General features: G+C 49.5%; 1 protein-coding gene across 1 annotated transcript; it reads left to right on the top strand.

Annotated features, from left to right (window-relative positions):
• The first annotated feature begins 12,951 nt into the window (after positions 1–12,951).
• Positions 12,952–23,736, top strand: GDF10 (growth differentiation factor 10). The gene is made up of 3 exons (XM_066243807.1): positions 12,952–13,535; positions 19,571–20,481; positions 22,732–23,736. Exons 1-3 carry the CDS (start codon positions 13,220–13,222, stop codon positions 22,921–22,923), a joined length of 1,419 nt encoding a protein of 472 aa, XP_066099904.1. The 5' UTR covers positions 12,952–13,219; the 3' UTR covers positions 22,924–23,736.
• Positions 23,737–24,088: the final 352 nt, after the last annotated feature.

Genomic DNA, 24,088 nt, shown 5'->3' with positions numbered 1-24,088 from the left:
TCTTTTGACCATGGGGCCATTGTTTCCACATTAGAGAGAAAATTGAGATCCATAAAAATGGAGGGTGTTGATTTCAATCAAATATAGTGGGTAAACATGGCATTGTGTCCTCTTATTCCCCCCAAATTTCAACAAAATGGCCAAAAGAGAATGGAAGTCATAACCTATCACAGAAAACAGAAGAAAGGAATGGCAGATGATTAGAGATGTCTGTATAATTTTGGGAAACTAGGAAAGGTGAAAGGTAAGTTTACCATAAGGAAGACAATAAGAAGTTAGATGACTCATCCCAATGAAACACTGGAAGGCTCTAGAATTGGAGGTCTCAGGAACTACAAAGTGGGGATGAGGGCTGGCTGAGCACAGAGGTTTTATGAATACTCTGAATAAAGAAGGTTATACTCTCCCATCTGCTCCCCACCCAGCACAGCCAGGTGCATTCTCTCCCAGAGCCCTCAGAACACCCTTCCATTCTGGGGACTCTGGAGGGGAGGCTTTGAATTCAAGGACAGCAGTTACTGCTAAGGACACAGGTGAGGCATCTTATTGACAAGAAGGAGATGGCAAACTTCTACAGATGAACTTTCATATCCTCAGTCCCTTGTTGCACTCCATTTCCTCAGCCTTGGCAGCCACACTTACCCCTCCTCAGAGAGAAGACAGAAGGGTTTGTGAGAAAATAAGCCAACGTTTTGGGTTCCCCAATGGAATGGTCAGGTTTCCACGTGGTCACACTGCTTGGAAGTTCCTCCTCTGACCATCCCCAGCCCTCAGCCCCTCTCCCCGCCACCCTGCCTCAGCACATCTTGCCTCTAGAGTTTTCTATTAGTTTTGGTGCTTTCATCTGGATTTTAATGTTATAGTTGTTTTGACTTTAGAGAGACAAATCTGAGTTCATCATAAGCCCTAGTTTGAGACACCATTGGTCCCTGCAAGCTCCTCTTTGTTTCAGGCTGTGTTGCCCTTTATCTTCAACTCAGTTTGATTCTTCCAGAAGCAGCCATTCGGATATATCAGCTTCATTCACTATGTCTCCTCTCCACAGAAAAGACCCTGACACCTGCCGTGGTCACACTTTCCTACCTCCCTGGAGCCCACTCTTCTGGAAATGGTCCTGTGTTGTGTCCACTAGGATTCAAGTTCATAGGAGAACCCTGCTACCTGTCCCTGAGTTCGCAGTGCCTACAACAGGCAGTGGAAAGGTTTGAGGAAGCTGGTTGAATGGACCAATAACACCCTCTTGCTCTGAAATGCTTGTGGTTCTGAAGTTCTCTGGTCACCCCAGGTACCCAGAAGTCTGCTCTCTGCCTGCTCAAGAAAGAGTAACAAGAGGCCTCCCAACCAGGGGCCTGTCCACACCACATCCTCCACCCCCTTGGCCTGCTTCCCCCCAGCCCTTTAATGAATCAATGGAAACAAGTGTCTCAGGAAGGGAAAGCCATTGAGGGAAGGGCTTGATACCCCTGTTCTATGACTGAGCCTGGGGACACAGTCCCCAGGGCGGGCCTGCTGGGTGGCCTGGTGGCCTCTGCTGTTAGGAGAGGCCCAGCCAAGAGCACAGAGTCAGCCATTCACTGTTCACAAGTCTCGTTAGACAAAAAATTGCCTGGCCACCATGTAACCCTAAAAACTGGCACATAAAAACTGCCTGTTACCCCACAGATGCCTCTGCTGTCTCCACAGAGGCACTGAGACAGAGATGGTAAAGAACTAGGAGACAATGGCATCCAGATGCCTGGCACCAAGGCACAGGTAGGAGCTGCTGCATGGCTCTGGTGGTCGGTTTGAAGAACTCCACTTGGCTGCCCTCTCACTTGGAGGCAGAGGAGACCTGACATCATCAGAAGGATAGAAAGAACAATGTACACCAAGCGCAGACAGTGTGTTTGGGCAGATGAAGGTTGTCCAAGGTCACACGTTCAGGTAGGCAGAGGCTAGTCCTTTGCCACCTGCTGTCTGCTGGGGAAAACCCCTCTCCCTGCATGGTCCATGAACCAGGCTTCTGAGAGCCCCTTATCCAGTGAAAGCAGAGAGCTGTCATCTACAGAATGCCAGCTCCTGCTAGGGCAGTGGGCTCTGGGAGGAGGCCGAGTAGCAAGAGCAGACCCAAATCCAGATTCACGCACTGCTTGGCCCACTGCCTTGCCTGCAGAGAGGCCCTGGGCCCCTCACTGCTGCCAATGAATGGTTCTTGTCCTCCTCTGAGCTTCCCTGCAGTGTCATGACTCTGCTTCAGTAGCTGCCACACTCCCCGTCCGTCTCTCCCAATGACCTATCTCAGTGGTCTTGGTGACTATGATTGCTTGAAAAGTCTACAAGGTCCAGGGTTATTCTTGCCTCCCTCCTTACCCAGCTGCTTACATTTCCTGGAAAGACCACACTTATCCCTCTCTATTTGTCTGCCTTCCTAGAGTCTCAGCCTTTGACCTGTAACACCCTTCCTTCTCTTTCCCTGTGCTACTTCCTTCTTGGCTCAGTTACTACTTCCTCTAGGAAGTTCTCCTGGGACTCTCTACTCAGTTAGGGTCTCCCAGTGGGATTTCCACCATTACCACTTGCTCCACACCTCCATCTCTATCTTCACCTCCACACACTCACACACACCTTGTTCTCAGTGACGAGAAACTCCCACATACTCACAGCCTCAGCACTCCCGCTTTCTTTCTATGTCCCCAGAACCACGTGCGCTGGTGCTCAGCTCATTGCAGGCCTTTGGGAAACATTGTCAAATAGATGTTGAAGAGGACAATTTCAAACCGCACTGGGTTCAGGATTCCCAAGGGTGCTGTGCACCAGCCTGGAATGAGGCAGGGTCGGGCCTTCTGAAGCTGCTCCGGAGAAGTGTTCTGCTCTAGTCTCCCATCATCGGCATGTGGGATCTGAGTTCTTGTCCTTCCCACCAGACCCCACTCTGGAAGAGTTGCTGCCCAGAGGGACTGGGTAACCAGGCTGGGGCTTGTGAGAATGGGCCAGGGCGCAGGGATGCAGAGATGACAAGCAGACCACACAGGGCATACAGGTGTGCAGCTGTCCCTCCATGGCATGGTCCTGCTGGAGGGCTCCAGGGAGCATCACAGCATCCCACACTTCCTTAGAGCCTTAAAAGAAATCCCCTCTCCTTTATCAGGAAGAATTGACAGGTTCAGAGCAGGGCTGGGCACCAAAGTCTTGCACAGAGGTGGGCAGAAGGAAACACAAAGCCACACAAAGGAACACATACTGAGAATGTTAGCTGGAGTGGGCAAATGTAATAAATACTAGAATTCTGAGGTGGGTAAAAACAAGTGCTCATTAAGCAGAAAATCTAGGGAGGGGGTACTGAAAAAATTGGAAATTCAGCATTCCATATTATAAATAGACATTAACCATAAAAATAAATAACAGCAACTCAAGCTTAATTTAACCAATTTATAAATGCCTAAATTACCTGTACTTGCTCTTCTTGGTTAAAAAGAAGAAGGAGTAGGTATAAGAGAGGTGTGAAAGCACCTATCATGAAATGTGGGAAGGGCGTTCTGCAAGGTGGCCTGGTGGGAGTTTCTCTGGGCGCCAGGAACATCAGACCTGTGGTGCCTAGAGCTATGGCTTCCGGGAATGCAGTTTTTCTGAGTAGGTCACAGAGAGAGATGGGCAGTAATGCCAGCCTAATTCTACACCTTAGTTCCTGGACCCGCCTGCTCTACCAGTTAAGGGTATACAGCATCAGGTATTGATTACTGATTTAGAGTGTGTATGAAGTACTGGAGGGTGGCACCTCATCTCCCCAGCGTATCATCTCAAAATGTTGCTTTGGCTACACTTTCCAGCGCTCTCTCAGGCCAGCAGCTGAAGAGCTGTGATCAGAGCAAAGGCTCCCATTGGCCCGTAACCACCACAGTTCCCCCTCTGCTATCAAGTGTGCCCCTTGGTCCAGTGCTAAATTAAGTGGGACCCTGTATCCATGTAAGCCTGATGACTGGCTGAGACTCTGAAGGCAAGATTGGCAAACCACAGCCAAATGTGTGTAGACTCCAGTTAAGGAGAAAAAATCCAGTGAGATCATCCTGCACCACATAGCTCACGCTCAGCCGAGGATGGTGCCATAGCAAGCAAGGGCTTAGCATCAGTCCCTTTGCAAACAGACCAGGCGTGTGAGTGGCAGTAGCTAGGTCGGCTGTGGTTAGCATGTGCTCGTGTTGCTGTGTTATGCTGCCTCTCCTGCCATGGCTGCTCCGCTCGTGCACCCCATTGCTAGCACTAGATTGGCTGATGGAAGAAGCTGACTGACGTCCTGCCACGTCATTTCCTTGGTTGTTTAGTGCCTTTTCCACAGTGAGCACTCTCTGGTGGACACTGACACACATACGAAGATATTCTCACTTCCTGCCCACTCCTGTGCGTCCATCCATGTGTCTTGTTGTCAGGCCTCTGTCCTTGATATTTTAGCCTTTTTTCTTCAAGTCCCCAATTGACCAACCCAGCCACTTGTTACTGTCCACAAATCTCCTTAAATTCCTACCTCAGGTCCCCTTCCACATGGATGGCCATGTGTGCCCTCATTGTTATCTTTTAGGGCTGCCCCTCAGTAAAGGTGCAGGAGTTTGTTTTCAGTTTGTACCCACACACCGAGCCTACCCCTCCATGATCCAAGCTCTTACATTTCCCTTCTCTATCAGTTACCTACAAGGGAGCCCCTCCCTAAGCGACCCTTGGCATGGACTAAAAGAGAAGCACAGGTGGTACAGTGATGGGCGGCATGGAGCTCTGAGCCACCTACTCAGGCAGCTTAGCTGAATCTCTGACAACACTCAGGCACAGTCTCAGATGGACCACTTCCATCTCTGAAGAATGATGGCTGCACCTGACCAAAATTATAACTTGGTGGGTTTAAGAGATCATAGCTCATGGCAGGCAGTTCTAGTTGCAGAATCACCTGATGCCCCATGGCTAGGCTTTGTGTCCTGACCATTGCCCAACAGCAATTCAGGAGATTCTTATCAGATGGCATGTACTGTTCTCTGCTGCAGATGGCTGGGCCTTGCTCCAAAGTCCCTTTGGGCCTTGCCATAAATTCTATATGCTAGCTTTCCTCCACAGGCACTGCTAATGCCGCAGGGTCCGACAGGTCATACAATCTAAGGTGCAGGGCTGCAGAGTCCTTTTCTGGTCTGGGTCCCATTCGAAGCTAGCCACTTTCCATATATCTCTGTGTCAAAGTAGTATTCCCAATAGTGGAGTCTGTCATCTTCCAAACCCAAAAGGCCTGCAAGGAGCTGTGTTCCCTTTTCAGAGATGGGAAGTGCAAGATACACTAATGGCTTGTCTACTTTGCAGGCAATGTCTCAACATGCTCCGACTAGTCCCCAAGGAGTCTCACTAATGCAGCAGAGCCCCGACACTTCATAGGCCTTGTTCCCCACCCTCTGGAGCACACATGTCTACTCAGTTCTCTTACCTGGTTCAGTCTAATTAACACTGTGTCATAAATACAGAGGACCAATGTGATGCTCAGTGGATTATCCACAAAGCCCAGGTCCATGTGATCTATTGCAACAGAAGTGGTAGAATTAACATGGCCCTTGAAAAAGAAATGCAGAAACTGGTGACTGTATACTGGTGCCTGCTCCACATGAATGCAAACTGCTTCTAGGTCCTTCCTTAAAAAAATGGAAAGAAGCCCACTCACCCAACCAAAGGCTACATGTAGTACACCTCAGTCCAGGCCAATCTTCCCTAGCTAAGATGCCACATTTGGCACTGATGCTGCAATGGGGCGATTATCCCTGCACTTGGTTGAGTCTGCAGTGGTCCAGTGTCATTCTTCAGCATCCGTCCAATTTCTGCAGGGGGCCAAACAGGTGAAGCACCTTCATGTTTTTAAAATGGTGCTAATCTCTGCTATTTTCTTTGGGACACAAAACTGACTTCAAGATTTTACTCTGGGCAGAGCAGAAAAGCAGAAACAGTTTCAAAGGCTTCCATTTAGACTTCCCACCCTTAGTAACCCTTCCCGGCTGCCATATCTCTTACCTGCAGGTTAAGGAGCCAACGCCTCGAAGTCAGTTTCTGGCAGCTATCATAGGTATTTATTTCAGCGATGCATCTGAGGCATGGGCCCAGTGCGTGGGGCCTGCACTGAGATCCATTTATTATTTAGCCCCATAGGACTCTACTCTAGTAGGAAGTTAATGCTTTGGGCACCCAGTATCAATGTGATCTCAGATCCTGTGTTTATCCATCCTTAAAGATTCTGAATGTTTGTCTCCCTTGGACAGCTAGTTGTTCCTTGAGTGAATGGTCATAGGTCCCTTTGGGGGAACCCCCCCCCTCTTATGATTACTGTGCTGTTGCAGGTTTCTTCCTCTTGGGGACCCAGCCTCTCCATTATTGTGTCCCAGGCCTAAAACCTGGCCCAAGTCTAGAAATTGGGCTCAAGGATGTGACTTGCATTACGATGGCTGCTCTCAGCCTCATTCATCCATCCTTGTTTTAGCTTTCCACAAATGGAATAGTCCTCTTGTTGGCTGCCTATCTGTCTACACCTCAGCGACTCCATGTTCTAGTACACAGCTCCATAGCTCCCTGTGAGTTAGGCATCCTGCACTCTGACTGTGTCTCTCATTTTGATAATTGCATTCACTTTGATTTGGACAATTAAGCACTTCATTATTGTGGAATCCTTTCATCCCATTTCTGCTAGGAATATCAGTTTAGTAATAGCATTTCCTACGCTGAGCCTAACCTTGCACTGAACTTTTCATGACATTGTTGCCTCTATAACCACTGAATTCCTTGTTACTTGGGTAAATAGAGTCTTTGGGTCTTCCACCACACATATAGGCTCATGGTTTCCTGGTTTAACGTACTATTTCCAATCTAGCATGTTCACCTCTCGGAGCCTTTAATTCATTCCTCTATCATTTATCTCAGCAATTTTGGCATCGAAACTCCACTTAGTGCAGGCCATTGCTTTTTCTAAGTATCCAAGTGCCAATCCATAAGCATATGAGACCCATGTCTTAGGGCCCTTGGCATGGTATAAATCCTACATCATGGACAAGGACTTCTATGTTGATAAACTCTCCTTTCTCTGATGCTGTAATGTAGCCCCCTTGTTCCAGCATGCCTGGGATCTAGCCCCAATCACACACTCCCAACCCTGCTGATACATGTTGACTCTGTATGGAGACCTTCAGTCTACAGTAACTTTCTCCCTTGGTGGACCCAGCACTTTCCTAGCTGGGTAGTGTGGTATGGGTAGATAATGAGAGAAAAATGTGTTAGGTTTGGGCCATCTTCAAGCAAGGTGGGAGAAAAGGGCACAGACCCCCTCTTCAGGCCCAGAACGTGCAAGCAGGCGTCATATCAGGTTTTAAGGATTCAAGTGTATCAGCCAAGATGCTTCCATCCCAACCACTTCCATTGTCTTTCTAATAATCACTTCCCATGAACCTGTAAAATAAGAGATATGAAGCCTTCCACTTCACCACCGCACATGCCACAGGCTGTCCAGATTCCAACCACATCAGCATTTGAGTCCTCTTTGCCATTGGGAAGTAGATGTCTCAGCTTCCAGATCTCATCTTAGAGCCAATTTCTCACCTCACTTCTGACATTGTCCTATTTCCTCAAGTAGCCTAGGAAACAGACACTGAGGTAGAACTGGGCATGCAGAGATTTGTGTGAGAGTGTTTATGGGAACCAGATTGGTCAGAGGGAGAAGGTGAATGTGAAGCAGAGGTCTCAGCAGAGCCCATGGGGAGTCCTGGACCAGGATGCCTCTGCAGAGTTGTCCTGCCTTGGAGCAAGGGGACCAGCTTTTGCACCCTTCAGGGCCCAGTCACTGAATTTGGGCTGCTCTGCAGAAGGGGATAGCTTTGGGTTCCCTTTCAGGCAATTTTTGGGGACAGGCACAGGTGCTAGTCATCCACAGACAACTGTCCTGGCAGCTGGAGAAGGAGGGTTGGTTCCTAGAAGGGGCATGTCTGAGGGAAGTGCTGCAGGAGGGCTGGGAAGCATAGAGAAGGAATGTGGGCTCTTCTGATTCTGGGGCACGAGAGAGCTGGTAGGGAGGGACTGAAGAGGGGATCCCCGAGACACAGACTGAGACTGACAGCCCAGATGACAGGGACTGGAATGCCAGGACAAAGGTGGAAGGCTTTGTACCTACTGCAACGGTTCTGAAGATTATTTTGGGGTTTTAAGGACACTGTGCAGCCACTACAGGATCCTAATTCTCAAAGTGTCCCTTCGCTGCCTCCCCCATAGACATCTCTTAACTGGCTTGCTCCGGCCAACTCACACACACCACTGTCCCCTCCCCCAAGTCGGCTCCCTTCAGATTGTCACTCCCCACAGTGCAGCATTCATGCGTCAGTTCTAAATAGTCCTACTGTTCAGCTTTAACGAGAAGTAATACCAATTCCCATGTGTGCTCAGAGCGCACCATATTTTATCAAACCAGAGCCCATGCTGGCTCAGATTACTGACCGAGACAATGTTCTGTAATCCTGGTTTATTCACATGTCACGGGTATTTTAGCAAAACATAAATGAATGGCTCAAGCCACCCTAGGAAGTCATGGGAGAGTTGGGTTCCACCCAAGGGAAGCCACGCTGTCTCCCAACACAGCTCTCCAAGGAGCTGACTTTGTTTCTCCCCCAACTTTACGCGGGAGAATATGGGCTCAGGAGGAGTCACAAAGGGGCAGTTATTTCCCTCTGAGATGGTAACTTCATGGACGGAGAGCACGAGAGCAGTTAGAGCTGTCCCTGATTATAAAGCCCTTTGTGCCAGTTAGTTCGCAGATTTATTGCTATTGGGCTCAGAGGCCTGGGCGGCCTTGGCATTCTTGCTTGCCTCAAGAGCTCCAGCAAATCCTCTGGCTGCTTTTTCGCAGTTCATGCCCCAAATGGGAACAGGGACTCTTTGGCATTTCTTTTATCCTAAGGGCCATGAGCTTTGAGAAACTGTATCGCGATATGAATCATGCTCCTAATTGACAGGGACCCACAGATACCGATAATAAAGGCTCACTAGTAGAGGCCTATGACTTCCTGATCAAGGAAACATTCCCTTTCCTTTTCTTTCTTTTTGTTCTTTTTTTTCTCCAGCTCTTGGCACTATACACTAAGAAATGCATTTCATCTGCAGGGCAAGAAACAACCAGGCTGAGCTTGTCATCAAATCTACTAGAATCTGAGTAGGCTAAAATCTCTTTTGAACACATGGGAAAGAAAAAAGAAGAGGAATAAGGGTCAATACTACTTGTTACTATCTCATGCTAAAACCTTATCAGTGATTCTCATAATATGATTGATGACCTTGTCCTCATTGTAGACTTGAAGAAAGCAAGGTCCAGAGAAATCAGGTAACGTGCTTGAGGTAATACAGGTAGGTATGTGAGTGAAAAGAAGGACACGATCCTTGTTCCAGCTGACTCCAAAGACTATATAGATTCTCACTTCAAGAGCTGGTTGACGTAGGCCACAGATCCAGGCCTAGAGTGCGAGAACTGCAACAGAGCTTGGGGTGCCAGACTTTTCATTTAATGGGGCCCCCTTGTTCCAGCATGCCTGGGATCTAGCCCCAATCACACACTCCCAACCCTGCTAATACATGTTGACTCTGTACTGAGACCCAGGAGGCTACCAGGACTCCAAAGAGGCAATAGGGCTGACCCAGGGTGACAGAGCTACTTAGAGCCGCAAACAAACTCTTCCATAGATTATTGGGACAACAGCATGAAACAATTATTCAGAAATATTTCATGAGGTGTTGGGGAAAGATTCCGGATGAAACCGAACAAGTGCTTGTCTATCTCTGAACTGTCCAGAGTCTGTGCCCTCCTTCACTGAGGCGGAGAGCTTTGTGCCGGCAAGCCCCTCCACTTCTTCTTCAGGGTTTGCTGAGCTTAAGGAACACCTGCTATCCCAGAGTGTGCAGTAGAGAGAGCCCCCCCCCTTTAAAAAAATCTCACCTCTGGCTGAAGAAAGCATGCTCCACCACAATGGACAAGTTCAAAACTTCAACACCCCTGGTAAGACTGATACTCCCAGGACTAAGATTATTTTAGGAGGAAGCTGTCAGAGATCACAGCTTTCAGGATTTGAGTCTGCAATCTGCCATCTCAACTTTTATTTTGAGCTGCAGCCCTAACTATTAAAAACAAAACATTCTCATTGGCAAGCTCTACAATTAGCCTCATCTCCACGAGCTGTTCTGCATGAGCTGAAATTACACAGAGATTGTTTCTTGTCTTAGCAATGTTGTTTGCAGGCTGTGCTGGAAGCCAGCAAGGATGTGACCCGGTGGTAATCTGAATTGCTTCACCAAACACATTTTTAGCCCATCATCTCGGCTACATGAAAGGGAGCCAGAATGCTCCAGTGTTCAAGACTTTATAGTCCCGCTGTTCAGCAATAAAATGAGGCAAGAAATATTAGCCATCCCCGGCTGATGCCTTAATTCTTTTCCAACAATGTCAGGGAATCTGTACCCAACAGGTTTTACTGCCTGCTAAAACCTGACCCTCCAGCTGGCTTGAATGGAACGGGAATGAGTTAAGGAGAGCAAGGAAGCTTTAATGGACACAGATTGAGAATAGCCCAGCTTGTCCCGGCCTCCTGCAGACTCACTCTGCTTTTCACAGGCCTCAATTGTGTATGGCCCCAACAGAGACAAAACTACCCATGGGCAGAGGTCACCCCCAGCTGGTACAGGTCAGAGGCATTCTGGGGGAGAAGAGGAGGAAGGGCAGAGGGGAAGTGAGGGGCACATGAAGAAGGAGGGAAGTGAGGTGGGGTGGAGGAGGGAACAGTAAAAGGTGCTGTGGACCATTTTATAAGGAGAGATTCATCAAGACCAAGACTGGTGGTAATGGATCATCTCACCTCCAGCAAACCATTTTTGAAACTGTTTCCCAGAACAAATGGGAACTCTGGGAGTGGGAAGTTGAATGCAATGTGTGCTAATTATCAAAATAAATGAAATGCTTCTCTACAGTTTTCCAAAAGCCACAAACCTGAGGTTCAGAGGTTCTCAGTAGAATGGTCTATCCCAGTGGTAGTCAACCTGGTCCCTACCGCCCACTAGTGGGCATTCCAACTTTCATGGTGGGCAGTAGTGGAGCAACCAAAGTATAAATGAAAAGATAGATTTAACTATAGTAAGTTGTTTTATAAAGATTTATTCTGCCAAACAGCGAAAATCCGACATAAAGTACTTGGTAAGTAATTACTATTATATGCTTTAACTTGCTGTAACTTTGCTTTATAAATTTTATAAAGTAAAGTTACTTCCCTACTTTATAAATCACCATTACTGTGGAACTGGTGGGCAGTTAGAAAATTTTACTACTAACAGAGATACGAAAGTGGGTGGTAGATATAAAAAGGTTGACTACCCCTGGTCTATCCTCTGACACTGCACGGTTTTTAAAAATTACAAATGAGTTGTGTTTTACACACCAACAGAAGCTTTTCCCAACCATTTTTCAATCTGTGAGCCCTCCAAGAACAGTAACCCTTTTGGCTTAGGAAGCCCAAAGTTACCAAGTAAAAGGAACAGCATGTTCACAAGTTTGCAAATGGTCCTTTGAAAAGTAGCATAGACAGCATCCTGGACCTACTGGAAGAACACAGCTTTAAAAAGGTCCTTCCCTTTTCTCAGAAGGATTCGTAAAGTTTTGTGTGGGTGTTAGACTCGTTTCTTAATCTGAGGTATGTGTGGAGCCTTCCTCAAAAGAACATTTTTAACATGCTAGGTTATAAAGCAAGCCAACTGCGTTAAAATATAGTTTTCAAAATATTTTTTAAAACAACTTTTCAATGCAATAATATCTGATATATGTGCCTTTTTAATTCATTCATTAAATAACTAGCATAGGGCTTAACAATTACTCTAACTTCAGAGTTGTGACAAACCAGATTTTGAGAAATCTGAAACAACTCTGTTGGTGGTGTCTACTTGTAACAAAGTCACAGGTATGGTTAATACCACTGTGCTTGGCTGCCTGCCTTTGTCCTATTAAAAAATGTTAAGTTTCCGTTACTGGTTAGTGAAAATAAAGATGTAATTTTTTCCCCACCCAAATTCCCAGAACCCCTGAAATTCTATCCGTAGACAAGAAATCCTGTTAAAGGTAAGATGAAGTTCAGGATGGTCTCCCCAGAGAGAAGCGGAGGGACAGTGGGCCAGGGATTCCTGACACCCTCACTTCATCCTGAGACCTTCTTGGGAAAGCCACTGCTTTCCCATTTCCTGTCCTGATGCTTTAGGAACGTTCTGTAAAGCCATTTGAAACCACGTCCTTTTTCAAGACAATCCTGACGACAAGTCCAAAGATTAGCAAGGACCTTTGATGTGTTTCTTCAACAACTAGAACCATTGTCTACAAATCCAGAGGCAGTTAATCTACTCATTCTGAACTTTAATCGAGACCTTGTTCCAGTTGCCCCAGTTGGTTGAGCTTTAGGATTAGGATTTTTTCTTCTCCAAGGCTGCCCAGGAGGGTCAGTCCATGTTCCTTCCCGCTTGCATTTTGGACACACGCTTTTGCACTGTGGCTCAAAGGCAATTGGGCTCACACACATCGCCTCTCCGGTCCTCACGGGGCAGCTGTCATCTTGCAACCGCTGTCATCGCATGCCATTGCAGGAGCAACCCGGCAGGCGGGCCGCCCTCCATAAGCAACCCCCAGCCCCCGCGTAGCCACGGCCAAACTGCGGCGCCAACACACAGGAGACGCGGGAGTCGGGGTTCTCGGGTTCCAGCAGTGGCGCGGGGAGCTCGCTAGCCCACGCTCACGCCCCCCCCCCCCCCGCCGTCCCCCGCCAACACTTGGGCGCACGTCCCCTGCAGTGCAGGCGGCGGCCCCAGTCGTCGGGACGCTCAGCCGCGTTTCCCCAAAGGCGTTGCTGGCCGCCCCGCCCCGCTCCGCCCCTCGAACCCGGCGAGCCCGCCACTCCGTGGGCTGCAAAGTTCCGCAGCGCGAGTCCGTGGAGGCAGCGCGCCGGCTCGGGCACGGCTGGGCTCCGCGCCTCTCCGGACCACGCTGACCGCTGGCCTGGAGCTCCAGCGGCGCGGAGGGACCGCGAGCTCTGCCGGCCGCCACGCTCTGTCCAGCACCCCGCGACCCCCGGCTGCCCGTACGCTCTCCATCCGCAGGGTCGGCCCGCAGCCTCCAGTGCGCCCGCGCTCTCTCTTCGCAGGCTCCGGCACGTCGCCGCCACCATCCAGCATGGCCCGTGGCCCCGCTCAGCCCAGCCCAGGACCAGGATCTCAACTGCTGCCGCTGCTGCCGCTGCTTTTACTGTTGCTCCAGGATGCGGGCGGCAGCCACACAGTCCCCGCGCGGGCCGCCCCTCCCGTGGCCACCGACGGCCTGCTCAGGGACAAGGACCCCCAGCGGTTCATGGGGGTCACTCCCGTCGCTTTGGGCCCCGGCGCCCAGGACATGGTTGCTGTCCACATGCTTCGGCTTTATGAGAAATACAGCCGAAGGGGCGCGCGGCCTGGAGGGGGCAACACAGTCCGCAGTTTCAGGCCCAGGTTGGGTAAGTAGACCCCCACCCCGCCCGGGTCCCTTCTCATTCCCCCATTTCCTCACTTGTCTTCCTACCTCAACTACTCTGCTTTTCCTCTTCTATTCATTGTCTCCTTTATTTACTCTTTCATTTATTCTTCACCAAGCTCCTTATGCCAGCGCCTGAGCCCCCACGGGGACACTGAAGTAGCACAGAATGGCACAGAGCTCCTGCATCTGGGGTGCTGCCAAACCTGGGAGGGTGTCACACTTGCTGGACACAGACCACTCCATACATGAGGCTTTAAGCACAGGATGAAGATGGGACTGGACTGGGGAAGCTTATAGGTTGGGGACCCAGGTCATAGGAATCAGTTGTGTTGGCTCTTGACAGATGAGGAGGGCACTGAGGAAGGCATGGCAGGTGAGCGTGAGGCAGCCCTGATAGAAGTTCCAAGCACTCGACCCAGATGGAGGGTGTGAACCTGTAGCTGAGCTTGGCCTCAGAGAAGCATGCCTGGGGGCCCCTGCCACAGATAGGCCCCGCTCCCCCACCTAGCACTGAGCAGGCTTACATGGGCTCCAAGTCAGCCAGATCCAAGTGCATCCTCCCTGGTCCCTTTTACTCACCACCTGGTGTCCATTTCTGCAGCATCATTATTAAATTAAGCCACTCAAGACTGATCTGGCTTGGGTGTGACCTTGGGTAAGTCGTTATAGCTCTGTGGACTTGAGTGTACCCACCTGCAAAATAGAGAGTGCATGCCAGTATCTTCTTTCTGGGGTTGCCGGGAAGATGAGATGAGGTCATGTGTATATGCTGAACGCAGCCTTGGCCTGATTAGGTGCCGGAGCATCTTGTTACCCTGGGAGTACAAGGCATTTGTGTTCATAGAGGTGTAGACTTGACTTTTCACCCATTACGTCACCTCTCAAAGCCTTGTAGTTGAGGAAAGCAAGGTGGCAAGGTCACTGCACAAGGGGTGAGCACCCCCAGTGAACCCACCCACTTGCTGCATTCCTGGGCTGGAGGTACACAGTTTATCTCTCTGTTTTCATTGAGTGGAGGTAGTACAAGGAACAGTGAAACCCAGGATGTGAGCCCTGGAAAAGGCCTGGAAACAGTCCTTCAGATCCAGCCCACCCATTTTAAAAGAAGAAAACTGAGGCAGTGAACGGGCTGTTCACAGTGGCAATGGTTGTTGCCTCCCATCTGCTAGGACAGTGCTATTTTCACTGTCATCTTCCTCTCCCAGCTGCAGCAGAACTAAGCCTAGGGTTGGGAAGACTGAGTGTGGGACAGACAATGTGGGAGATTATTCTGGACCATTTGGGACTGTGACAAATCTAACATTCTTGTTTGGAACCACTCGGCAGCCAGCCACTGGGTCTGTGCTGTGCTGTGCATCACTTTAACTCTCTGAGCATCGGGGGTTTTGTGTGCGCAGTGGGGACATGAAGATTCAGTAGGACAAGGCAGGTTTTGTGCCAGGCATACGGCAGGCCCCTGCAGCCTAGGTTCTCACCCCCTCCCTGATTCAGTTCAGTTGTTTCTTGCGCAGCCCCTCAGCAGCCCTCAGAGGTGCTGCTTCCTGACCCAGCTGTGAGGAGGTGTGAACCTGGGCAGGGACCCTGCATCTTACGGGTGAGGCAAAAGAGTGGGGGCTTCAGTTCTGGAACTGCTGCCTCAGTGGGCTGGCACCTCTTCCTGAACGGCAGGCGCCTCGGTCCCTGCAGCCAGGGCTGCAGTGGCACTGTGGTCCTCGCTGCCATTAGGCCATAGAGTTCAAGTGCCCAGCGCAGGCTGTGAGCTGGTCTGGCAGGCTCCAGATCCTGAGTCTGTGATCTAGACGAGGAACTGAACTTACCCATGACTCAACTTTTTTCACTTCTAAAATTGGGCTAATAATTCTCCCCTTTTTATAAGGTTTTTTAAATGATCTAAAATATGTCATGCACTTAAGACAATGCCTGATACATATAAGTGTCAGTAATTTATTAGCAGCTACTGTCATTGCTCCAGGCAGCCCTCCTCCCTTCCATTGCTCCTTCAGGTACCTTTTGTACCTTATAAAGTCTACATCAGTAGCAGAGAGAGCCTCTGAGACTGACACCCCTGCTCCAGATGACCTGTGTTTAAATCTAATCTTTCCGCCTACTTGTGTAATATTGGGCAAGTTACTTAATCACTCTCGGCTTGATTTCATCATCTCTAAAAGAAGTGTAATAATACAAACCTATCTGTCAATCTGTCAAGAATCACACTCATTTCACTTCCCCAAGTCTTTTCTGAGTACCTCAGTGGGTGGCAGTTGCTGTAGGGTCAGAGGACAAAAAGGAGCTTAGACTGCTGGCCCTGCCCAGGAAGCCCAGGAGCTGATGCGGGAGGTAGGAGTCAGCTGTGGACAGAGGGTCTGATGGAGTGACAAAGGGCTGGGGCTGGGGGTATTCTTCAGGATCCCCAAGGGACAGCAGGGAAGGGGCTTTGCATCAGGGTCAGAGAAGCCTTCACAAAGAAGTGAGACCCCAGACAGACTTGGAAAGGGCATATGGTGTTTAGGCAATTGTAGAAGTTGAGCAGTCCACTGTGTGCCTGGAACTGGGAGGACTTTGGTTTCAATAAGAAAATAAGGTGAGGAGAAAGGCAGGGGTGGAAGTGGACCAATGGGCTATAACCAGGCCACCAAGAGCCTTGAGTTTCATATAGGCAGTGGGGCAGAGGGGTGGGTATATACACCAAGAGGGGAGAAGAAGGAGAGAGGAAGGGGAGTAGGGATGGGGAGAGGAAGAGGGTGAGTAAGGGGGAGAGGGATGGGGAGACAGAAAAGGAAGGAAAGGCAAAGAGGCAAGAGTGGGAGAGAGGCAAGGGAAGGAAGAAGGAAGGAGAGATTCAAGGGGAGGAGAAAGAAAAAGAAGAGAAGAAGGGAAGATTATAAAAGAAATGCTTACTTACTGGGGAAAATCTAGAAATCATAAAACATCACAGTAAAGAAAAGAAGTCCCTAATCACACACCCAGATATAGCCAATGTCAATATATGGCTTTTAGGATCATATTTTCAACATGCGGGTAAAATTTGTTATATCCTCATTTGAAGATACCTTTTTCTTTTCCATTATCAGTCACTCTAGATTTTATGCTTTATTGGCTATTTGCAATTTCTTTTTTTTTTAGAAATTGCCTCTTGTTATTGAGATTCTTGTCTTTTTCTTACTGATTTGTGGAGGTTCTTTATGTACTAAAGACATTAAACTTTCATCTATAATTAATGATTTCCTTGTGAAGCATGTGTAATGGTGCAGGGTGATGGTGCTTTGAGGTCACAGTGACAGGTGAAGAAGTGGTGGAGGAGTGCAGCATTCAGGGTGGTTATGGACGAACAGGACACAAAGCCAAGGGGAACTAGGATTGGTTAGATGCAGGGAGGGGACAGGTGGCAATGCCTGTCACTGGGCATGAAGTAGGGAGCAAGGTCATGATTGCAGCAGTAGCTCATGATGCCACATGGCCAGTATGTTCTTTTATTTTATTTTATTATTTTTTCCATTGATTTAACAGAGAATGGGGTGGGGGGAGAGAGAGAGAGAAGGAAGCATCAACTTGTTTTTCCACTTAGTTACATTTTAGTTCCATTTTAGTTGTGCATTCATTGGTTGCTTCTCATATGTGTTTGTCCTGGTGACCTAGATGGCCCAGGATGACACTCTATCCACTGAGCCACCCAGCCAGGGTGCCAGTATGTTCTGAGCATGTGCTAAGTGCTAGGCACCGTGCTGCAGTCTCCACAGAGATGATCTTACAACTCCAGGTGATATATACAAATAATTATAGCTGATTTACAGGTGAGGAAACTGAGGTACAGGGTGGTTCCATGACTTGCTTAAGGCCCCAGAGCTAGTAAGTGATACAAGCAGGATTTTAACCCAGACTGTGGGGCCTGCTCAGTTCTTGTTAGTTCTCATCCTTTCTCTGTGGAGGCATTGACCAGCAGCTACTTCCTCCAGCTCATGGTGGGTGGTGCTTGTCTTCAGTGGGGTCCTCACTTCAGTCACCCTGGTGGCTGTTTCAAGGACAATGGGTGATGGAACAAATCTCTAGGTGGCTTGGGTTCTTTTTCTATAGGACAGAGCTCACTTGCTAACTGACTGAAGTAGACAGAGCTAGCAAAGACTCCACCCTTCCCCCATCATCCAACATGGGTTTCTGAGCACTGACCATCACTCGGGCCTGCTGTTGAGACCCAGGGGTCCAGCTGTGGACAAAGCTGGCAGAGCCCCAGCTTTCTCTGTGTGTGTTCTGGGGGAAAGAGAAACAGTAATGAAGAAATAGCTATCAGGTGTCGGGAAGTGACATGAGGACAAATGAAGCTGGGTACCATGGAGATGCCTAGTGCTGGGGTGGGGAAGCTATGTTGGTGAACTGTCACGCCAACCACAAGTCAGTCCAGATGCTGCGGGTACACAGCCACCACTGCCAGAGCTTCTCAAACTTCTCTGCTCTTCAATCCCAGACTCTCCCCATCCAGGAGAGGAAGACAGTGACCAGAGAAGTTTGGGAAGTGCTGGACTCCAGATATGACACTCAAGATGGCAGAGTTTGGGGAAGCCAAGTTTAAATGTGCATGAAGACTGTTGCTCCTTAGGGGTGGAGCAGGCTACACCTCGCTGGGGTGTGGGGGCCACCACAATGCTCTGTGAGGCTTTTCTGGGAGCTAGATAAGGCCAAGTCTTCAGAATGTTACGTAAGCCTTAAGTGGCACTTTCTAGGACCTCCCTAAATGTGGTTTTGTCCTTCCTTCCTTTCTCTCATAGTCCCTTAAGAGTACGAGAAAATTCTCGATTGAATTATACCTCTTTCCCAATTTAAATACTTAACCTTAAACTGAAGATTTTAGTTAAAAATAAATCCAGCTGACCGTATGGGTGCACAAGTCAGAACATGTGACCCCAGCATCCCAGCATACACACACATTCCTACACCCTGGAGCTCGGCCCCCTCCCGGTCCTCCCAGCAGACTGATGCTGGCAGCAGGACAGAGGCAGCAGGAGAGATGCAGCTGACCGGGCAGCTCTGGTCTCCGGCAGCCTTGGGAATGACTCCACCCTCCCATTCAAACTATAGAGGGGACTTAGCCATTCAGGGAACTCATGCTGCCAGGCCAGGCAGCTTCCTGGGACTGCAGACCAGGGGGCTTGGCTCTGGGGCCCTAGGGGTACACTTGGTAGAACCATGAAAGAAGAAACCAAGGGGTGGCTGACAGTCCCAGGACGCAGGGCCCAGAGCACTCTCTAGCTTCAGATGTGCCATTTGAGGGAAGCCAGTCCCTATCATGGCTTGGGCCTCTGGAGCAACCTGGATGTTGGAAATTTTGTCACATGACCTTGTGCAACCCTGATTACTTTCTTTGTAAAATTGCTCTTCATAAAACAACCTTAAAAGCCGTTAAGCAGAACAAATAGCAGACACCCACATGACTGTGCTCTTAGGCCCTTTGCCCCCAGCAGGCACTCAGGATGCTAGGAAAGTATGCGGCTGTCCACTTATTGCATCTCATTGGGAAGAACGGCTGCATGTCATGTCTGCAGAATAGGGAGAGGGCTTTGACAAGGCAGGAGGAGCTGCCGCAGAGGTGCTTGGACCCAACCCAAACCATCCCACCTTATCTCATTAACGAAGGTGTCAAAGATCACTTGTTTATTTGTTTATTGAAAGACATTGGAGTATGTGTGTGGGGTGGGTGACAGGAGTTTTAGGGTGTCGAGCACTTACATTGTCTACTGCTACATTTCCTTTTCTGCAGTGGGATATCGACACTCCCTGACCTCTATGACCTTGATTTCTCAATTTATTCATTTATCCTCAATTTATTCATTGAGGATAACAAAGGGCGCCCTCATCAGTTTAATGTGAGAATGACATAAGGTGAGGACAGCCTGGCAGGCCTGGAAGTACTCCCTGTATGGGTGGGTGGTCATCTTCCATCCCAGTCCTGGGCAGGAGACCCGATGAGCATGGGGCCCATGGAGGAGAAAACCTAACAGGCTGTGGTCTGTCGTTCCCTCGCAGAAGTGATCAACCAGAAGACCCTGTATTTCTTCAACCTGACTTCCATACAGGACTCAGAAATGATTCTCACAGCCACATTCCACTTCTACTCGAAGCCATGGTGGCCCCGGGCACATGAGATGCCATGTAAGCAGCCAGCCAAGAATGCATCCTGCATCTCACCCGCACGCCAGCACCTGCTCTTCCGCAGTCTCTCGCAGAACACGGCCACACAGGGGCTGCTCAGAGGGGCCATGGCCCTGGTGCCCATGCCACGGGGCCTGTGGCAGACCAAGGACATCTCCCCCATAGTCAAGGCAGCACGCCGGAATGGTGAATTGCTTCTCTCTGCCCAGCTGGATTCTGGGGAGAAGAACCCCGGAGTGCCCAGGCCTAGTCCCCATGCACCCTACATTCTCATCTATGCCAATGACCTGGCCATTTCAGAGCCCAACAGTGTGGCAGTCACACTACAGAGGTATGACCCCCTCCAGGCTGGAGACCCAGAGCCCAGTGCAGCCTCGAACAGCTCCGCAGACCCCCGCGTTCGGAGGGCCACACAGGCCACTGGGCCCCTCCAGGACAATGAGCTGCCAGGGCTGGATGAGACGCCAGCACAGGCCACCCACACTCAGCACTACCACAAGCACAAACTATGGCCCAGCCCCTTCCGGACACTGAAGCCCCGGCCAGGGCGCAAGGACCGCAGGAAAAAGGGCCAGGATGTGTTCATGGCCTCATCTCAGGTGCTGCACTTTGATGAAAAGACAATGCAGAAGGCCCGGAGAAAGCAGTGGGATGAGCCGAGGGTCTGCTCCCGCAGGTACCTGAAGGTGGACTTTGCAGACATTGGTTGGAACGAATGGATCATCTCACCCAAATCCTTTGATGCCTACTACTGTGCTGGCGCTTGCGAGTTCCCCATGCCCAAGGTACGGGGTGTTCCGCCCGTTGTCTCACTGTGACTCTCAGCTTTACCCGTCATGGCCAGTCCCTCTGCCTTGTGACTTCTGTTTCCTGTCTGTAAAATAGGGACAATAACAGCTCCCATCTTCTAGAGGCTAGGAAAAGGTAGGTAGACAGAGGTCCAATGTGACAGCCCGCTGAGTGGGTACAGCCCACAGACAGATACAGTTGGGCTGTGCTTTAGAAAATGGTGACTTGGTTGAATTTAAGTTTTAAATCAGGATACCTCTTTTGGAAAGGGGAGAAAGCATCTCCGTAGGTGTGTATTCTCAGAAAGCAACATGCTACAGAAGTTGAGTAAATAATGTCCCCTGTGGACAGGACAGTTCTTCAAAACACCCTCCAGACCAAGGCTTTTGTTTTTGTCCCTGGCCTGGGCCTCGGAGCATGGGTGTCTATGACCAGCACAGAGCTGGTGCCAGTGACTTCTCCATGAGGATTCCCTCCTCTATTCCTCCCACTCAGGGCAGGGACCTGCAGGATAACTCACTCTCTCTGCATGAATCTGCAGAACACACATCATGGGGCCATTTCTATCTATTATGCTGGAAATGTTTTCAGATTCTCACCTTCCCTTCAGGCTAGATTGCAGCTCCGCCTGTCCATCTCCCCACTGCCCGAACCGGCTGGCTATCAGCTAATGTCGGTCTTTGGCTCATAGCGCATAATTCTGCTTAGCTCCTCTGCTGAGTTCCAGGTCATGCCTTCTCTTCCAAAAAAGGAATCAGCGCATAAATCCAATTTAAACCTAAATAAATCAGCAAGCTGGGAAATCCCAGACCCAGACTCGGGGCAGCATCACCCTGTTTGGGAATTAAGGGGCTTCTCCTCAAAGCTGTGCATGTACAAGAGAGAGGGAGGGAGGTACCCTGCAGACAGGCGTCTGCTGGAAAGCTCTAGCCCAGGGGTAGTCAACCTTTTTATACCTACCGCCCACTTCTGTATCTCTGTTAGTAGTAAAATTTTCTAACCGCCCACCGGTTCCACAGTAATGGTGATTTATAAAGTAGGGATATAACTTTACTTTATAAAATTTATAAAGCAGAGTTACAGCAAGTTAAAGCATATAATAATAATTACTTACCAAGTACTTTATGTCGGATTTTCACTAAGTTTGGCAGAATAAATCTTTATAAAACAACTTACTATAGTTAAATCTATCTTTTTATTTATACTTTGGTTGCTCCGCTACGGCCCACCATGAAAACTGGAACGCCCACTAGTGGGCGGGAGGGAGCAGGCTGACTACCACTGCTCTAGCATATTCAGGAGGAGCACTCAGCAGGCTCCAGCTGGCTGACCCTGAACTTACCTTGTCTGCCTGGCTGGCTGCCTTCCCACCTTCCCTGACACCAGCCTGAATCCCGCAAATCAGATGTCCCCACCTCCTTCTTCCCTCTGCTTCCCCGTGCAGGAAGCCCTTTTCTTTGACACACTGTATATAAAATTCTCTTTGATCAGCAGTGAGCTGCAGCACACGTGGCTTGGCCCTGTTCATCTTGTCAGAGGCGCTTAGGTAACAGCAGGCTGCATTTGCTGCTGTGACCCACAGCCTTCTGGATGTGACAGGCTGCCTGGTGGGGGACAGAGAGCTGGCGAGGTCCCAGTGGCCCTGGTTTGCAAGCCCAGCTATGCTACCTGAGGGGTCTCAGTCAAGTTTCCTAGTCATTTGAAGCCTCAGTCTCTTCACCAGTAAAAGATAGATAATGCCCTATAAGATTGATACGATGACAGGTGGGCGCTGCAGGCAGGGCAGCCCCTGACACCAGAGTCAGGTCTCGCCAGGAAACGTCCAGTACAGCCCCATCACGCTGACACACATGTGTGTGCGGGCCTGCCCCTGAGCGCTGAGATCACGGTTATACGGGAGAACGTCTGTATTCCTCAGACAGTGAAGGCTAGGCAGCCGTGGCCCCAGGCCAGCTGTCTTGGCATTTTCTTAGGCCTTCCTTCTAAACACTCCTGCCCAGTTCCAGGCGCTCCTCAGGGAAGTGTGATGATCAGGTGCCCCCAAGTGGCCAGTGCTGTGTAGGCAATGTGAGTTGGAGGAGTGGATAGGCCTGAGGATCTTGCAAACCTCCCAGGAACTCAGCCCTGCGACCTCTCCTTTTCTTCTAGGTCGATGCCTTTTCCAAGGGCTAAGTCGAGGACATGCCGGCACACAGGGGTGGGTGAGGCAGAGACAGAGATAACCATTCTCCTTTCCCACCTTGCAGATCGTCCGCCCGTCCAATCACGCCACCATCCAGAGCATCGTCAGGGCCGTGGGCATTGTCCCAGGCATCCCAGAGCCCTGCTGTGTGCCCGACAAGATGAACTCTCTTGGCGTCCTCTTCTTTGATGAGAACCGGAACGTGGTTCTGAAGATATACCCCAATATGTCTGTGGAGACCTGTGCTTGCCGATAACCAGCCACTCCAGATGAGAGGGAACCTCCGTCCCAGACCCACCGGGCAGCATCCTCGGAGCCCCTGCAGTGAGAGCTTGACTACAGGTGCAGCTGCACGGGCAGGACAGAGCTCGCAGGCAGGACAGAGCTCGTGGGCAGGACAGAGCTCACGGGCAGCCTTGCTGTGTCCCAGGAGGATCTGTCCCCCGGGCATCACTCTGGGATTTTTACTGCTAGTGACTGAGCCTATAAAATGCCAGTCTGAATCCCTTGAAGGCCTCTGGGCATCAACCCCAGCCTGCAGACTCTGCCCACCGCCCGTCCCCCTGCCCTGAAGGCCTGGAAGCCGAGCACGTCCACACCATCGGCGGTTGTGGTCATCCTCTCATAACCTTGGGAGATAACTGCACATCTGAAGACATGAGCTCCCTTTACGTGAAGTAACTTCATTTAAACAAACCCGTGAAGACTCTCGGCTGCACGTTCTGGGAAAAGGGCTCAATCAGTGGTGGTAAAAATGGATGTTTTCTTTCAAACTCCACTGCAAAACCTTTGCTACATACAATATGCACATGTAACCAATTTTGGTTTCTTTTTCTTAATATATAATTTTATTTTAAAACAAAAGGAAAGGAATTGTAACCATTCCCCACAGAGATAATCACACCAATTAAGTGTGCATTGTGTAAACATGCTTATCAAAATAACACCTGCAGTAATATCTTGGAATACTAAAAAATAATCAAGATTTTTATATTTTTATAAATTATACTTTCTATACTGTAGATTGTATATGTTATGTGTTTTTAAAGAAAGTTAATAAATTAAAGGTACAGCGGTATCTTGAAAACTGAGTGTCACCCATTCCAAACTACTGATTCATCCCATCTGTAAGCATGCCATCTGGTGGCTGCTGGGGACACAGCCGCCTTTAGGGTGAGCTGAGGCTCCCCTAGACAATCTCCACACTCTCTTTTCTCTGCCCCAAACTTGGGAAACCAGCGGCTCCTCTGCCTTCCAGAGTCCCACCTCCACCCCCACTCTCGTCGTGATAGGACATAGCCCAGCAGCACCTCCCATACAGAGGTCTCTCACATTCTTAGCCTTAGACGGGACATTGAATGATTGGAAGGGATCTGAGACATCACAAGGAACATCTATGGTTGCCCGGTCACAGTTCAAGC

Source organism: Saccopteryx bilineata, chromosome 9 (assembly GCF_036850765.1).
Source record: "Saccopteryx bilineata isolate mSacBil1 chromosome 9, mSacBil1_pri_phased_curated, whole genome shotgun sequence".
Classification (NCBI taxonomy): domain Eukaryota; kingdom Metazoa; phylum Chordata; class Mammalia; order Chiroptera; family Emballonuridae; genus Saccopteryx; species Saccopteryx bilineata.
The sequence above is the reverse complement of the archived record's forward strand: the minus strand, read 5'-3'. Positions and strand labels throughout refer to the sequence as shown.

Coding starts and splice junctions, on each gene's coding strand:
- GDF10 (XM_066243807.1), top strand. CDS start 13,220: ATGGCCCGTGGCCCCGCTCAGCCCAGCCCAGGACCAGGATCTCAACTG. Junction 13,536..19,570: donor CAGTTTCAGGCCCAGGTTGG/GTAAGTAGACCC, acceptor GTTCCCTCGCAG/AAGTGATCAACCAGAAGACC. Junction 20,482..22,731: donor GCGAGTTCCCCATGCCCAAG/GTACGGGGTGTT, acceptor CCCACCTTGCAG/ATCGTCCGCCCGTCCAATCA.